General features: G+C 47.1%; 1 protein-coding gene across 1 annotated transcript in view; it reads right to left on the bottom strand.

The window, feature by feature from the left end:
- The window catches only part of PARM1 (prostate androgen-regulated mucin-like protein 1), a 106449-nt gene that overhangs the window by 18468 nt on the left and 69483 nt on the right, over positions 1-18498 (bottom strand). The window contains exon 2 of the mRNA XM_077750347.1: positions 17353-18102. Coding sequence (XP_077606473.1) covers positions 17353-18102 — 750 coding nt within the window. The remainder of the gene's footprint in view (positions 1-17352; positions 18103-18498) is intronic.

Here is an 18498-nt window from a genome sequence, read left to right as displayed (position 1 = left end):
TTATTACGCTAGGAAAAGGTTCTCCTATCAGTAATAGTCTGCTATCAAACGCCTGTCCCCCAAACAGCAATAATAATAGTAATAAGCAACAACAATAAAAATGATTGCAATTGACACTTTCTTGTTACTTGCTCTGGGGCTGGGCGCTGTTCTATGAGCTTCGCTTACTCGAATTCATGTCATTCTCACGAGAACTTTGTAGGGCAGGTGCTCTCACTAACTTCATTTTACAGACGAGGAAACCAAGGCACAGACAAACTAAGGGCAGGGAAGCACAGAGCTGATCATTAGAATTGCTGGGACCCCAGCGCAGGTTCTGGAGTCCATGCTCGGCTCTCCAGCCACCCTGGGTTGCAGCAGTAGGTGCGAGTCCACGTGGGGATTAACCGGTGGCCCTGGCCGCTCCTCTGCCTGCTGTCTCTGTCCAGGAACCAGGGCCTAACATGTGGCTGTGTCATGGTTTGGGTCCTCTTTTGGCACTGGTGAAAGTTCAAAGCTCTGTAATTCAGAGTACTTGCAGGCAGGACTAGTTAGACGCAGATGACAATCATAGAACAGCCACCTGTCACTGGTTTCCAGCATGGGCCGTGGTCCAGAACAATCGCGAACACTGCCCATTGCTATTCACTACAACATCCCAAGTTCCCAGGGGTAGCCGGTAAGTGCAATTCACTTCGGGGTGTGTGCGTGTGCCTGTGTGTGTGGGATGTGATATGGGGGAGAGAAAGTGAGAAAGGAAACCTCAGTTTTAGGATACTGTCACCCAAGTGGATCCTAATTTTACCATTATTGAAGGTCACTTTCACGTCTGACCTTGAATTCTGCTTGGATTTCACTCTTGTTTTTTTTCCATTCACTCTGTCCCACAACAGGGGAAGAAGCTAAGCTTATCTCCCTCTGATCCCAAACCAACCCCACAAGTTTCTCCTGAATGGGCTGCATGGGTTCCCTGAGAGAGGGCAGTAGTGGGGTATGGAAAAGCCCTCGGGCAGGGCTCTGAGGTTTTGCTCCTCAGTCACAGAGACAGAAGTCAGGCTCGGGAGCCACATGACGGAGTGGACGATTGGATGGACAGACAGGTAGGTAGTTAAGGGGGGAGGTGGATGGTACCAAACTGTTTTTTACTGTCTCTAACTTGGAGATGTCTATAAAAGTTGGGACCTTGGGGAGACGTGGGAATGAGGATGTTCTTTGAAGGATGTCCAGGACCAGAACAGACAGCAATGAAGGCTTGAGTCTGGGGCCAGCTAGATGGAGAATAGACACCTACCATTTCTAGGCCTGAACATTTAGCACTGAGTCTGGAGACAGAAGCACCTCAACTGGTGTCCTTAACTAAAAAATGGGGTATTCCTTGTCCTCTCCATTTCACAGGAATATTGAGATGGGGGTGCTTTGTAAATCAGCACAAATTAAGGGGACTCTTGCGATCCCTGCTAGCCCAGCCCCTTGACTTTGGGATTCAGGATCCAAAGTACTGAGGGATTCACTGAGTAACTTATCCAAGGTCACTCAATTTACAGTGGTTACAAAACCAATGTCACACTCTACATAAAAGGATGTAATGGAAATTAATAGGGACCATGAGATGGTTGGGTATTTGGGACTCAATCACAGAGTACTCTCAAAGTCAGACATGATGTTTGAGGACACTGTGACAGTATGGGGAATGGGGACCATGGAAGAGTTTGGGGCAGAGGGGTGATTGGCAAGAACCTTCTCAAATCTAATCTTCTCTTATTACTCATCCCCAGTGATGCCTATTCATCTTGAGCTCTCTTTTTCTAGATATTTGCCCTTTGCCTTAGCATGCCACCATTTCTTAAAGTTTATTTATTTATTTTGAGAGAGAGAGAGAGCGCGAGTGGGAGAGGAACAGAGAGAGGAGAGAGAGAGAGAATCCCAAGCAGGGTCTATACTGTGCGCGCAGAGCCCGATGCAGAGCTTGAACCCACAAACCATGAGGTCATGACCTGAGCCAAAATCAAGAGTCAAACGCTTAACTGACTGAGCCACCCAGGCGCCCCCGCACGGCACCACTTAATAAATTTATTCTAGTATATAGCTAATCCTGACAAACGTAGCTGTGGGTAGTTATGCACATACATACAAGATAAAGACAAAATATGGTATTATACTAATGGTTTTATAATGGCACATTCTTTCTGCTCTCTCTAGACTGAAAATCCCTTAAAGCCAGAGATACTAAACACACTTCTTTATTTGTCTAGGCCAAAGTAAGAAATTCATAAAATATATGACTTCTTCTGAAAGTGTAGCTGTTTTTAAAACTGGACTGTATTAGTAGCTATGATACGAATATGGAGCTCCCTTCTAAGGCACACAGCTCGCATGCAAATATGCTACAGAAGTGTTTTTAATTAGCACGACCTAAATTTGCCTCAGTAAGTTAGCCCTTCTCCCCAATGCCCCACACCTCCAAATCTTTAAATCATTAAATTATTGCTTACTCATTTCTTCACATAAGAGTGGCAGGGGTAAACGTTATCAAATTTAGGCAAACATTACTGCAACTGGCATCTTTTATTTCACATTTCTACTCTTACTTAAATGCTAGTTAATGAGCAGAATTGGTTAGTGGGCAGATTTGGGATTCACTTTTCGGGGCAAAATCCCCAATAACTATCCTTTTCTTCTTCTGGTAATCAGAAGACCTGGTTTGGGGCCTGGCTTCACTTTCATCTAAACATTTTACCTACTCGGGTAGCATATAAAGATGAATACTGGAAATATGAATCTCCTTAAAGATGTGTATCTGAAATATCAATATGGAGCAAATGCTTGTTTCTTCTTCCTCAGTTCCCTTTCACGTGAGCACATCAGCTATACTTCAAGGGCGCAGGGGGCATAGGTTTTCAAGGACCACAGCCCGGGGCACCCAAGTGGGCACAGTCCCTGGGTATCATGGTTTTAAGGTCTCCTCATTTCAGGGCACCTGGGTCGCTCAGTCGGTTAAGTGCTCAACTCTCAATTTCGTCTCAGGTCATGATCTCACGGTTCGGGAGTTCAAGCCCTGCACTGGGTTCCATGCTGACTGTGCAGAGAGCCTGCTTGGGATTCTGTCTCCCTCTTTCTCTCTGCCCTTCTGCTAAACAAACAAACATGTAAAATTTCTCCATTTCACTTAACAATGACAGTCTTTCCCAACACAAACGAGGCCTCTCTCCCACCAGGAAGTTGTTCGGGCTATGTGTTCGGGTCTCCTGACTCCAGCTCTCCTTTGACACTTGTCAGGCGAACTAGCCTGGGTTTCTAGGAAGAGCAGACAGTGCTCTCCAGCCCCTCTCCCATGGCATTTTGCTGATCACGTGGCAGCCTCCAGTCAACGTCAGGAGGGCATTCCTCTCACCCGGCACTCCCTAGACCAAAGGAGCCCTTGGGAATGAGAATGCCCTCCTGAAACGTGGGTGAGCCCTCCGTCTGAACTCTAGTATAGTCTCCTCCAGGGCCACTCTGAGTTCAGTCTTGGCCCAGCGACCGTTCTCAGGGGACATCTGTAGTATTATGCTAAGAACAGTAATAAAAACAGAAAGGAAAGCAAAGTCATAGCTATCCCGTGCCAGGCCCTGCGCTGGGCACAGCCGCCATTCTGGCGATTAGGAACTGGAGGCTCCAAGAAGTTACCAAAAACCTGCTGCATTAGTGGCCAGGAATGGGATTCAAGCTTTAAGGTTGGATCCCCCATACCTATGCTTTTCCAGTTTCTATAATCAGGAGACCTGGCATAGAGACGGGCCTTATAAATGCACTCACATGAATAATCGTGGGCAAGCCCCTTTACCCCCGCCCTGTGTTCATGACCTCATTTGTGTCTCTGTCTCAACTTGTAAACCGAGGATTCATTCAATCTTTCACACAGCTGGTGTTTACTGTTTACAATGTGTCAAACTTTGATGAAACACACCCTGCCTCTCAGAGCTTCTCTGCAAATTAGTTTATTTAAAATGCTTTGTCAATCATGAAATGCAGTACAAAGGTCTCACAGGCTCTGGGCACCTCTGAGGTGCCAGCAAGGAACCTTGGTTCCAGAGGAGATGTGAGCCAACCTGGGTATTTTAGAAATGACCGCAGATCTCAAATTCAGGTTTTGCTTCCAGTGAGGTCATGACCAATGGAATAATGCAATTTCACCATTGAAAGGAAATTCTGAGAAGGTTCACTGAATCTAACCTCTTCATTTTACGGATACTAAAATGGAAGGTGATAGGAATTAAGGGATTTGGTTGAGATCAGACTCCATCAGTTGCAGAGCTGGGACTAGACACCTTTTGATTTCTGGTTTGCATTCTTTTAAATTCTCTATTTCTGGGACTCATCCTGAGTGAAGCCTTAAAGGACTGGTAGCTGAGACAACAGATAAGGATAAGATCCTGGCCTCTACTTCACAGCCAGGTTTCCAAACTCCAAACACCTCCATACCACTCTCATGATTTTTGCCCCGTCCATACCACCTACACTCTAATTTTCTGAATATATGTCTTTAAATCAAGTCATTATTTTTCTTTAGATACTTACTATAGAGATAGCCTCACCCTAAACAGTAATAGCTATGGAGTCATGAATTCAACGTGCTGTTTTATTCTTTTTTCGAATTTATATGAAAACAAAAGCAGATTTTATTAGAATAAAAAAGGCTCACCATCTTGCATGCTATCCCCGTAGGGACCATACTCTGGGAACACGGCTCCCACGACCATCAGTTTCTCAAAGGGGTTGGGGGAACGAGATGCTGGGCTGGGCAGGGGGGGAGGGGAGGGGGGTAAAGCAAGTGTCCTCAGGGCCCTGGAGGAGGCCACAGAGAATGGAGGACAGCGAACTGGGCCAGCAGCGCCTGCTCTGTCAACCCCCGCCACGGCCCCCTGGAATGAGGCAGCTTTAGGAATACTGTTCTTGGTGGAGGCCCAGGTTGGTGGAAACGTGACAACCATCCTACCTCACCCACTCCCAGGAGCAGTGCAGACATGAGAGAAGACTTCACTTCTGGGTCCATGAAGCTAAGCCCTACGTCTGCCCCCTGCACATGCACCATGCCCGTTTCTGCCCTCCCTCAGCTCTCTCCTGTCGGACAGACTTGCAGTGCCCAGCTTTACTGCCTAGCATAGTTATTTTTAAATTACTTTATACAATGTATATAATTCAGCCTGGACTGAATTATAACTCCCTTAAAAATGCTTTTTAATGTTCATTTATTTTTGAGAGAGAAAGGAGGGGCAGAGAGAGAGGGAGACACAGAATCCAAAGCAGGCTCTTGGCTCTAGAAGGACTCGAGGTTCGAACTCAGAAACCACGAGATCATGACCTGAGCCAAAGTCGGATGCTTAACCGACTAAGCCACCCAGGCGCCCCTTGACTGAGTCATAACTTCTAATGAGCTGAGAGAGCTACAACTTGCCATGGGTGGGAATTTCAGCTCAGATCCCTGTGGCGTAGGGAAGCGGGGGCAGGGCTGGGGTGATTTCCGGAGGATGGAAGAAAAGAACAGAGAATCCCCCCTATGGTTTGCCCCGGCTGAAGGAGAATTCCCTTTCTCATCTGAAAATTCTGATCTGTAAGTGTGAGCGGGTCAGCTGTGTCATGTCAGTTCACCTAATGCCTTGACTGGGGGACAGATCTTCCTATTCAAGGAGTCAAGTCGGAAAGAGGAGACAAAATCCCTACCTGAGCATCCTTAATGCAATCAATATTGAAATTATGGACAAGAACTCCCTGGGGTTCTTTCAGTTGGGAACAACCAGCTGTATGCAGTGAGCAGGAGGAGGAATTTGGGGGCTGAGGAGTCAGCCTTCTGTGTGGCCCTTGACTTTTCAACATTAAGGACCAAGTTGGGAATCTCAAGTCGGAAGTCATCCCTTTGTGAATTCCACACAGGGGGCGAATAACGGACAGCAGGAAGCATGCCGCTGTCTTGCTTAAAAGCTGTCCCTGAGCTCCATGGACAAAGAGGGGGAGGTTTTTGTTATTTTTCCTTCAGTATCCCAAGGATGAAAATGAGGCCTGACCACGGAGAAATCACTCCTGGCTCAAATAAACCAGAAACGCTGGCCTAGGTTCTTTTTGAGACTCACCCAGGCTGCAAGGGAAGGCTCAGGCTCCTCTGGGGTTCAGGAGCCTTAGCAAGTCAGACCTTCCACACCGGTGTTTTCTTGGTTCACAGGACATAAGCAAGGAGGAAGGGAGGAACCTCTCAGAGCTCGAGATAGAGACCTACCCCTGTTTGCCAAGCAGTGGGCAAATTTATGATCTTTATCATGGAATATGGGCGGAGAGCAGAGAGTCACAGGATCGGGACACCTGTCCCTACACCTACCTGGGCCAGTGGCAGTAACATTAGGGACTCAGGGATCTCTGCAGAACCATTAGTTAATTTAGCCTTGCCTCCTTATAATTAGTCACCAAGGCCAAGCAGAAACCTACTTTTGGATACTACTATTTTACCAAGTTTTAGTTTTTCCCAGACTCAGGTCCCCAAGGTTTTAGAGTTAAAAACTTTGGGAGGAAAATAATTTCTGGGGCGCCTGGGTGGCTTAGTCGGTTAAGCATCCAATTCTGGCTCAGGTCATGATCTCACAGTTCATGGGTTCGAGCCCCACGTCAGGCTCTGTGCTGACAGCTCAGCACCTGGAGCCTGCTTTGGATTCTGTGTCTCCCTCTTTCTCTGTCCCTTCCCTGCTTGTGCTCTGTCTGTCTCTCTCTCCCAGAAGTAAATACAAATAAAAAAAGAAAATAATTTCCAAACCTTGATGCCATTCAAGAGAAAAGTGCAACCCTGGCTCCTAACTGTCACCCTCAGGGGCCAGTGGGACCTCGGCAGAGTCCTAGCTCGGCATTTGTACCTGCTTGTCTCCCTGCAAGACTTCGTTTCTCCCCTCCAGAAATCTCCGGTTGTTGCCACTCTTTACCTCTCTCCTCCGCATTTCCCAAGTTCCACAAAAGTGTTACTATCAAATGGGAACCTAGTGATTTCATGTAAGGATAACCCTTACATGCTCTTTGGGTTATCCTTTTCTGTGCTGCGTTACCGACGGGCGCTTAAATGGATCCTTATTACCTAATATTTACAGTAATAATCCTTTTGGGAGTCTTCAAGTGTTTTACAAACATTCTGTGCTTTCAAGTTGAGAAAATCAAGGTCTAAAAGAGTCAGACTCTTGTTGATATCCACACGGAGAGCTGGAAACCCACAGTAATAATGATAATAGCTAACATTTACTTAGTGTAAACTATACAAGAGACACTTTATATATACTTGTCTCAGTTCATCCTAATAAGCATCCTTTAAGGCCAGTACAGCAATTCTTCTGCCATTGTTTCACAGACGAGGAAAATGTGATACCCACTGACGAACCAGCCTGCCCCCATGTCCTCCACGGCCAGTGGCGTCGGTGAAATCTGAACCAGGTGGTGTGATGCCAAAATATGTTACTATTAGTAACATTCTTACCCTTCTTTAAAGTCTTTAAAGTGACCCCACAATTTCTCCAAACAGAAAGAACAGCAAAGTGTTTTTGATGGCCCACCTCCATGGACCCACTGAGATGTTTATGATTTTAACTTGAATTCACCTTCAGTATTGGGACTGTGGACCTCCCCTCCCCATCCCCCATCCCCGAAGGCCGGGAGTCTGATGATAAAAGCAAGGTACCATGAAATAAGATGTTGGCTCTTATTGGCCAATATTTTCCTTTCCTACGACCTGAGAAAGAAGGCAAGCTGAGGACAGTATCAATTAAGTATCCGTTATGTGTTCTAGTACAAGCTGGGGTAGGATTTTTACACTCTTATCTGATAAAGATGATGGAGGGGTGCCTGGGTGACTTAGTCGGTTGAGTGTCTGGCTTCGGCTCAGGTCATGATCTCACGGTTCGTGGGTTTGAGCCCTGCACTGGGCTCTGTGCTGCCAGCCAGCTCCGAGCCTGGAACCTGCTTCAGATTCTGTGTCTCCCTCTCTCTCTGACCCTCCCCTACTCATGCTCTCCCTCTCTCTCAAAAATAAATAAAACATTAAAAATAAAAAAAAAAGATGATGGATTGGTGCTGATCCGTCTTCACTTTCCTGTTCTTACTTTATAACGAAAAAGACGCGATCTTTTCAGTGAGAAGATTTCGGTAAAGGGTCTGGATATAGAATTGGTTCTATTCCAACCAGTTTCCCCAGTGAAACGGCAAGCCATAGATTCACTAATGATATCAGCTGTGCTTATAAGCTAAATCCCACTCTCTCAGTGAAGCATTTCCAGAATCACTTTAGTCATATACGACCGGCGAAATTATTTGAAACAGAAAATAAGAAAGTGTTCCGTGAAGAGAGAGGCTCTCCAAATGTAATGAAAAGTGATGCTAAGACGATTAAAATATGGAATGGAGTTGCACCCCTACTAGGTAACAACATAAATGGTAACTAGCTGGTTTTATTACCTTGTAGATTTCTTAAAGGATATTTTGGAAGTATTTCAAAACCAGATTAAGGCTTAGGTACTAAAAGTAAACCAAAGGAGAAATAAAAGTCATGGAGACAAGAATGCAGAATAATTTTTACCTAAAATAAAATCAGATATTTGGGAGTTCCTTTGGCGAATTTACTTGGAGTCAACAAGCTTTGAAGTTTAGCCTAAGCTTCAAAAATTACACACAAAATAAGAAACGTGAGCGAGGGTTTGTAGCAATCCGCAATGTCCTCAGCTCTGAAGTCCATCGGGACCAAAGGGAGGAGAGAGGAGGGAGTCAGCAAGTTGGAAGGAGGTGTGGTGGGAAGGGGGTGGGCTGAAACCCACAGTGGCAGCACAGAGCCCATTCGATGGTCTAGAACGACGGCAGCATATTAGAGGGGAATCTGTGTGCGTGGGTATTGTGAACCAATGTCTACACCCAATCCCCAACTCATGTTGAAATCCTACCCCCAGTATGACAGTATCAGGAGGTGGGGCCTTCGGGAGGTGATTAGGTCATGAGGGTGGAGCCCTGGTGAAGGGGATTAGTGCCCTTACCAAAGAGTCCCCAGAGAGCTCCCGTGCCCCCTTCTGTCATGTGAGGACACAGTGAGAAGATGGCCATGTGTGGACCAAGAAGTAGGAGGTCTCATCAGGTGCTAAATCTGCAGGTGCTTTGACCCTGGACGTCCCAGCCTCCAGAACTATGAGAAATAAGTTGTTTAAGCCACCCAGCCTGCGGTACTTTTGTCCTAGGAGCCTGAACTGATGAAGACGGTAGATCAAAGCGTTTTTCTGCATCCTCAATCCAAAGGTCAGGGTTTAGGAGGCTAAGAAGGTAGGTGGGTTTTTGTGTAAAGTTTGATATTTAGTCATTGCACAGACACTGTTAGGCACTAGGAATGTTATTTGTGAGCCCAAACAGACAAGGCCTCACCCACAGTTACCTGGAAATGCAGCGTGAACAAGGAACAAGGAGCCACAGGAGTAAATGCGAAGAGGAGATACAACTGAACTGTGACAGCGTGTAACTGGAAGACCAGAGCTAGACAGGGGGGCCCACGAGAGACTTCCTGAACAGGTGATCTTCGAGCTGCTGAGACCCCAGGAATGAGCTGGAATTCACTGGTGAAGGGAGTTGTTCTGGGTTCCCAGGAGAAGCATTCTAAGGAGGAAAGGCCCTGTGTCAAGAGGGAGATCAGCACGTTCACGCCACAGAGAGACACCAGCATGGGAGGTGCAGAGAGCGAAGGGCAGGGAGTGGGATAAGGCAGAAATGGCAGGCACAGCCCAACCTCGCAGGGCTCCGTGGCCTTACGGATTTCATCCTACTGGCGCTGGGATGTCCCAGAAGGGCTGGGATTCAGGGAGCAGCGAGGGGGTGTGTGACCTGACCAGATCTGCGTGTAGTCGTCGCTCTGGCTGCCATGTGCTGAATGGGCAGGAGGGGGAGACGGGCGCAGGGGAGCAGGAGGGGGGCCCATCACGGTGGGATTATGCGAGTTTGGGAACGAGAGCGAGAATGAAGAGAAGTGGATGAATTTGGCAGCTACTAAGATTTCAAAATCAACAGTGTTCGGTGACAGAGAGGACACAGGAAGCAAAGAAGAGCGACATGGAAAGATGGCAGTGCCTTTACTGTAAAAGGCCAGGCCTGGGCATGCACAACAATGAGATGTCTACACTGCTGAGCCTAAGACGGATACAATACACTTTAGGATTATTGTTTCCTCACACATNCTCTGAGCTAGCTGTCAGCACAGAGCCCAACACAGGGCTCAAACTCACGAACCATGAGATCACGACCTGAGCCGAAGTCAAGAGTCGGATGCTTAACCAACGAGCCACCCAGGTGCCCCACCTTTTAATATATTTTTAATCATGTCAATATGACGGCAATTAACTTCCTACAACACACATTTTATTAGTCCTAAAATTTTTCCATGTGTACTTTAAAATATTCTTCCCTAATTTGCCCACTGAATGACATGGAAATTTTTAACCCTTTAGTGTGACCGTTAGCTGTTGAGAATTACATAGACTTTGCAAAATAAAGAGTTATATTTTGGTAAAATAAATAAGTAATTAATGAATAAATACATGAAAATATTCTTCCATCTTTTTAAGGACTTAATTCTTTTTCCAATCTATACTCATCCTAAGAGTTAATCATGGAGTGAGGAGACGTCCTGTAGAGCTCAAAGTCCCCTGCGGGTATGGATACAGACATGTCTAGGTGTCCGTGCCTGCCCAGTGCCCTTTATTTAAGGGTACGTATTAGCACAGTTTGTACTGAATAAAGACTGGGATTCAGACAAGCAATTTAAAGTTCAGGGGCGCCTGGGTAGCTCAGTCAGTTAAGCACCCGATTCTTGATTTCAGCTCAGGTCATGATCCCGTGGTTTGTAAGTTCTAGCCCCGTGTGGGGCTCCGTGGTGATAGCTCAGAGCCTGGAGCCTGCTTGGGATTCTCTGTCTCTTTCTCTCTCTTCCCTTCTCTTGCTATTTCTCTCTCCCTCTCAAAATAAATAAATAGACATTGAAAAAAATAAAGTTCAAAAGCTTTCATCAATTTTCACAATTACATGTCCTCTTTGTAATGGGAAGTATAAGATAGCATAATAAGGCCAGTGGACACTTCATTTTATAGACAAAAGAGAATATCCCCTTTGCAACAAAAAAGGTGACTATAATTTTAAAGTTTTCATTTGCAAGAATTGAAGATATTTTGAATATAACTTGGTGTGCAATGTCAGTTTATCTCTTAAGCATTTGCTGAGCACTGAATCGTGCACGGCACCATTCACTTTAGTTCATGGGTCAAAAGATACCATAGTCATAGTTTCTGCCCTTGAAGAGCTCTGATTTTTTTTTTTTTTTTTACAAATAGTTTATTGTCAAATTGGTTTCCATAACACCCAGTGCTCATCCCCACAAGTGCCCTCCTCCATGCCCATCTCCCCCTCCCCACCACATCCATCAGTCCTCAGTTTTTTTCTCAGCATTCAAGAGTCTCTCATGGTTTGCCTCTCTTCCTCTTCCCCACCATTTCCCCCTTCTTCTTCCCCATGTTAAGTTCCCCCTAATCCTCCTATACGTGCAAACATATGGTAGCTGTCCTTCTCTGCCTGACTTATTTCGCTCAGCATAACACCCTCAAGGTCCATCCATGTTGCTACACATGGCCAGATTTCATTCTTTCTCATTGCCATGTAGTATTCCATGGTATAGATAAACCACGTCTTCTTGATCCATTCGTCCGTTGATGGACACTTAGGGAAGAGCTCTGATTTAATAACACAAGAGAATCCAAATTTAACACATCGTGCCTCTCTTTCTTCCTTAAAAACAAAACAAAAACTGAAAAACAAAAACCGGAACTCATTTGCTCTGCACAGCCACTCTCCCACAGCAGCTACCACCAGCTGCCTCTTCCTATCAGGCAGCCCTGCCCTTTGGACTCGTCTGGCGCTCTGCCTTTGACGACAACAGAGCTTATTTCCACGGTGGTGCTGGAGGCCATCAGCCCTCCCCCGACTTGTCACTTCCCACGAACGCAGGTAGGATGGGTGTGATGGAATAAAGGCTTGACTCAGGGTCAGTCAAGAGAACTGAATTGCAATCCTGGTCTGGTTGCTCAAGTGAAAACTTGAGTAAGTTACTGAATCTCTTTGGCCGAACAGATACCATCGAGATCACGTCACTGGAACGCTCTGAAGTTGACACAAGGGACTTACCTGTGTCAACTGCTAGCCTGACTCTTAGAACATGTATATTTTCAGTAAGCCTCACATGAATATGAATCTCCTTCTTCTGCATCAGATAATTGTAATAAATGATTTCATGGTAGGATAAGCCAAAAAGACCTGAAAGACTATCCCTCTTGTATTCAGTTTATAGCTAAGAGCCCTTAAAGTCAAAGTAGTTAAGTGACAACGTCTGTCAGTGGCAACGGCAAACTGGAAACCAGGCAGAAATTGGTCTTTGTGTTTCTAGTACTGAACTTCCTGCAACTTACCATACATGTGCCTGCCCGCTGAATATTCTTAAAATATAATTCTCAGCATTTTCCTCCCCTGATCAAAAGCTCTTGATGACTATTGATAATCTGGCAAGTAAAGTAGATCACCTCCGCCTGCTACTCAGGGTCCTCTAACACTTCTCCTGAAATCTGGCTTCCTGCTTCTGCAATTTTCCCCTCCCTGCAGTCTGGGATCCACTAAACTAGGCTACTTGCCATGCTGTATTACATGCTACACTGTAAGCTCCAGGAGGACAGTGATGTCTCATTCATGGCCAAATCCCCAGTACCTAGTCAGATGCCTGACTCATAGTTAAAGCTCAATAAAAACAAAAATAATAATGACAATAGCAAAATGGCAATGATAGTAATGATGATGATAAATCATAGTAAAATAATAATCATAGACATTGACTGGGCTATCGGTTTGTGAGTTTCTTTTTTTAAAGTTTATTTTATTTATTTTGAGAGAGAGAGAGAAGATCCCAAGCAGGCTCTGTACCATCAGTGTGGAGCTGGATGGGGGCGTTGATCCCACAAACCGTGAGATCATGACCTGAGCCGAAATCAAGAGTCAGATGCCCAACTGACTGAGCCACCCAGGCGCCCTGAGCTGTAAATGTCTTAATTAAACTTTATGATAATCCCATCATGTGGATACGGTCCCTATCTTACTGATGACATGACCAATGCTCAAAGAGGTGAAACAACTTCTCTGGTACTGCTTGCCTGACTCATTCACATATTCCACCATGTTACCGAGGGGCTACCATGTGTCAGGCTCTGTCCTAGTGACCGAGGATGTAGCCTACAGCTTCCTCTTCATGAACGAGCTCCTTGCTTTCATGGAGCTGACCGTCGAACAGCAGAAAACAGCACCCACTCACTAAATAAGGGAGACAGAAAGTGGTAAGTAATCGTGAGGACGGCAGTTTCACACAGGGCTAAGGGAATGGCTCACTGAGGGGGAGATGGCCAGTGTCTCGACTGATGAAAAGGAGTGAGCTGTTAAAGACCTAGAGGGAAGATATTTCAGGCAGAGAGAACCGCAAGTGCAAAGGACCTGAGGTGAGAGTATCCCCGGGGTGTTCCAGAAACAGTAAGGCTGCCGGTGTGTTTGCAGGTGGAAGCGGGAGAAGAGTGCAGAAAGACAGCCCAGGTTAGATCACGTGAGCGCTGCAGGTGCCACACAAATTTGGCTTTCGCTATGCTTCAGCGGGGAAGCAACAGGAGGGTCAGAGCCGAGGAGTGACGGGGTCTATCCTAGGTTTTGAGAGAATCTCTCTGGCAAGGGTGTGGCTAGTGGGGATCAGTTACAGGAATATTAAAATCATATCCGTGACAGGAGGCAGGGGAGCCTAGGTTCTGATGGGCTGCGTGAGGAGTCTGTGAGGATAGAAGTCCAGGATTAGCCCAAGGCTTCTGGAAGGTGAGGGAGGAGCAGACTAAAGGCTGAGGATTTCAGGACCTCACCATACACATATTCAGTGCGAGACACCTGCGAGCCACGCACGTGGAGATGCGAGTTAGCTGACAGCTGGATATACACATCTTTAGTTCATTGAAACAAAACAGGGATAGAACTTTCTGTCTCAGAGTTATCAGCATGTGGATGGCATGGCAAGTCCTGAAGCAGGATAAGGTCATCTCAGGAGTGAGTGTGGAGAGCTGGGGAGAGGGGAGGCCAGGCCTGACCCTGGGGTTGCTCCGGTGCGGGAGGGGGTGAGAGAGGCAGGGACTTTGGAGGAGTGGTCAGCCAGGCAGGTGAAGGACTGAGAGATGCGTCCTGGACGTCAGATGGAGACAGCGCCTGAAGGCCCAGGGCAGTGACCATCCCTGTCAAATGCGGTGGAGACGTGGGGTCAAACCAGGTCTCGGCCCCTAGACTCAGCAGCCACGGAGGGCATTGGAAACCTCAGCAAGAGCAATTCTGGGCCCTGCAGCTGCGAGGCGGATTCTGAATGACTTGGCCACTGGTTCCCTACTTTGCACACAAGTGCCTGGATCTCCCTTGCCCCGTCTGTCTTTAGGACCAAATCACCTTTCTTTCCTATGCCTCCGCTCATGTGCCCCTCCTTCATAGAACCTTCCTTTTATCCCCAAGTTAAATTTCACTGCCATGGCGTTTACCTTGTTTTAGCATTATTCATTGGAGACTAAGTCTAGATAGTTGTGGATGAGTCCATGGATTAATAAGAATATGTCATGTGAACTTCACGCAGAATAAGACAAAATGCTAAAGAAAACTGTGGTTATTACTGCCACAATTAGGGCAGCTCACGCATTTAAACACAACCAGTACAGACACCGGCTGCTGAAAGAAGATTTGATTGTGGTTTTAAGGATCTGAGCTCTGGGCCCAGCTCTGTCACTGGGCTGTGTGACCTGGGGGGAGGCCCTCCAAACTTCTGGGACATGATTTCTTCACCTTGGAAATGAACAGATTGTACCCCATCTGCTCCAAGATCCTTCCACGCATGTCCATTTATCCTCAGATTAGAAAGTAATGTGGTCACTTGAATGGTATTAAGAGTTACCTGTGCCCTTTCTCTCTACTCAAACTATAAAGTCTCCAAGACCAGTCTCCTACTCCTTTGCCTCAAGCACAGTATACGGTAGCGGCACCGAAAATGTTTCTTGATTTAATAGGTCACAGGGATAAATCCTTTCTGGCCTATGAAATGTACACTGGCCCGATCTCTCTCCACCCTGCCACCCATCTCTCTTCTCAAATCAGTCCCTCCTTCCTTCCTTAATTCACCTTGGATTAGCTACCGGGTATACGATTCCCAAGGGCTATAAAGGTTCATGACCCGGCTCTGTCACGAATTTTGCACCTCTGTACTCTGTTGGCTTAGAGTTCGGGACACCCAGACACAATGCAAGCCAGAGCACAGGAACTGGACAGTCTCAGCTAATCCAGCCCACGGAACTAGGGTGCTTGCAGAGAGTAGTAGGCTGTGTCCGATCATGGAGGTGTATGCATGCCAGGCTCAGAATCTGTGCTCAGGAATAATAACCCATCATGTCTGAGTATCCTGGAGGGGACAGAAAGTGGGGAGAGGGACATTATCTAGAAAGCCCAAGCGTCAATGTCACGGGGGTGATAGTGAGGCCTGAATTAGAAGAGAGAGAAGAGACAAGGGCCACTTCGAGCCATACGCTGCTGGCACCTTTGCTAGGGACAGTCCGTCAGACACCGAGTCAACACCCTCCCTGTTCCAGGAACCGGGTCCACGTTAGAGATGTCACCTGCCTGCTGGGAGCACAGCATCATGCAGCAACACATCTCAAGGCATCGTGAGGAGTGCTGGCCAGAGGTGTAGGCAGGGCGTTAATGGGGATGGGGGAGACATAGACGAATCAGCCTTTGACCTGGGTGTGCAACTCTCCACTGTCTCCTTCTCCACTTTCTCTCTGATGAGCCCTCTAGGAGACTGACCTGTATGGACTACGGGCTTCCCTGTTCTTGGCTTCTGGCTGTATATTCAAGGGAAGGGACACAGCGGAGGGCAGAAGATTTATGTCTTTCACTCCCAGAAGTCACCTGGGGTTAGCTGTGTCTCTCAGCCGAGTCAGTGCTTCTGTCAAGGTGGTCTGTTCTACAAGACTCGCTTTCTGGGTTCTGGTGCCTGTTCCCTCGTCCAAGGCCGGACTCACAACAGCTCTGCTGCTAGGCTCCCCTGGGGGTACCCTGGACCTTTGTAATTCATTCCTTTATCCCCATGTCACTGCATCGCTCTCTCTCCTTGGGACTTTTACTGAGATACCAGACCTTCGATATCACAATGTGTAATTCTTTGGGACTTCGTACCCTTGTCAACTATAAACTCTTCCGTAAAGAATCATGTCTTGTTAATCTTAGCCCTTTCTCCCCACCTCCGCTGTTTACTGGAGTTTCTGTGTATAAAGGTTGCTTATTCATTGTTAAATGGAGTTCAATTCTCCTCCGTCACAGCCACTCCTTTGACCTCAGGTAGTCATGTGTGCCTCCATTCTCAATATTCCGGGGGCATGCTGTCCAGGGAAGGGGCCACAGAGCCATTTCCCCCTTCACCTCTGGCTGTTCTCACCTTATTGTTTCTTACTCAGGAGGCCAAATGCTCCCCCTAAAGCCTCTTCCGCTCCATACCCTAAAGTTTATCATCTTTACGTCAATGTCAGATGCATGTGACCTTAGAAGAGACCCTAAATCTCCTTCCTTGTAATTATTGAGATAGGAAAATCAAGATAAAAATAATACTGACTTCATAGGACTGCTGGGAGAAGAAAAACAAATGCAATGTCCTGTAAAATTTATCGTCTTTCCCATGAACTATATCGGTGACTATAAAGAATAAGCAAGTTCTCCACAGCCCCCAACCCGCACTCTACTTCACTTGACTGGGTTCCATGAAGTAAGCACTTCGTTAATGCACTGAGAAAAATACTAATAACTGACATTTCCTGAGCACTTACAAAGCACTTCACAGGCATCTCCTATAATCTCCACAAGAATCATGTACGACAGAACCCCTTTTGTCCACATTTTACAGATGGGGAAAAAATAAGGACTAAAAAGGTAAAGTCGCTTTCTCCAAGGTCAGGAGCCAGAACTAAAACCTAGGAAGTCGTCCCGAAAGCCATGCTGTTAACCCCTTTGCTTATACTGTCTCATCAGTTGCCACTATCTGTGACATCTGGGAAGACAAATTGCAAAGACTGGCTGCAATTAATGAGATATTGTGTGGAAATGATCAAGTGACTAAAAGCAAAGTTTGCACTGCTGTAGAAATTCTTGTGACTTCAGCTCAGGCATCACATCCCCAGCTTCAAAGATAATCTACTGTGTTTGGTTAGCGGAAACGCATTGGAAACATCTCCGAGCTCTGGTGGCGGAACTCACCTGAACTTAGCGCATGCTCCACTTCCTGCATGATCACCCCAGGGGAGGCAGTGGTCTCGATGTCTATCAGCATACAGGTCACTTTGGCTGGCACTGTCGCTTGGGGCGTTGTGTCCGTGGGCACAGGCTCCACTGTGGCATGTGACGTGGGTGTGCGCTCAGAGCTGTGCTCCTCCGTTGGGGACTCTGGGGTGGTTGGGGCCCCTGTGGGCTTGGTGCTGGTCTCAGCAGAGCTGTGGTTGGTGCTGGCAGAGGAGGCAGAAGAAATCTCCGGGGGTGAGGTTGATAGGGGTGGGGGTGATGAGGCTGGAGCCTGAGGGGAGGTGAGTGCAGGAGACTCGGAGGGAGACTCAGCCGGGGTCTCAGCAGGGGTCTCAGCCGGGGTCTCGGTGGGGGGCTGCGACTCTGTAGGTGGCACGCTTGCCTTGGGAGTGCCTGAGCTGTGTTCCGAGGGCGTGGGTGTTAGGGTCACCCCACCGCTTGTTGGTGAGGCGTCTGTGTTCTTGCGTTCCCAGTGAGTGGCTGGGAGGCTGGTGTTCTCTTCTCTGGGCTCCACAGAAATGTTCTTGGGGACGATAGGTGTTGGAGTGGAGGCCGTAATTGGGAAGACGGAGTCGCTGGCTGTGTCAGTGGTCGGGGAGGCAGGGGGGCTTTGCGGAGAGTTTGTCCAGATGCCCCTCGATGAGATAATTTTTGCCTGAAGAGAAACAGGCAAGGGGGCAGATGTAGGCAGGCTCTGTATCCTTAACCCTGTGGAAGAGCCAGCACAAATGTGGTTAATGTATGAAAACATGATAGGCAAGGCTGCTTTACAGCATTTTCACAGGTCTTTCTCATTTTGCATTGTGCCTCCCCAGTTGTGAAGGTGACTTTTAAATAGTTTCTTCCCACTAATCGCTCCCTCCTCCCTTTGTGATTTATCAGTAGGAACTAGACCGAAGGCTCAGTAAGAACAGTTAGTGGGTCAGTCAGCGTAAATGCAGCCAGTACACTGAATGAACTAACCTTGTCTCCTGCTTGCTTAAAACTGTGCCCTTAAAATAGTGAGACTCTTTAGGGACCTGACTTTTATGGGGATTTGTCCAGACTACTGAGCAGCTGGTGCCCCAATGACTGCAGTGATACCCAGGGTTTGGCTGCAGGTGG

Source organism: Crocuta crocuta, unplaced genomic scaffold (genome assembly GCF_008692635.1).
Source record: "Crocuta crocuta isolate KB4526 unplaced genomic scaffold, BGI_CrCroc_1.0 scaffold1, whole genome shotgun sequence".
In the NCBI taxonomy this organism is placed as follows: Eukaryota; Metazoa; Chordata; class Mammalia; order Carnivora; family Hyaenidae; genus Crocuta; species Crocuta crocuta.
This window is presented reverse-complemented; position numbering and strand designations above follow the sequence as displayed.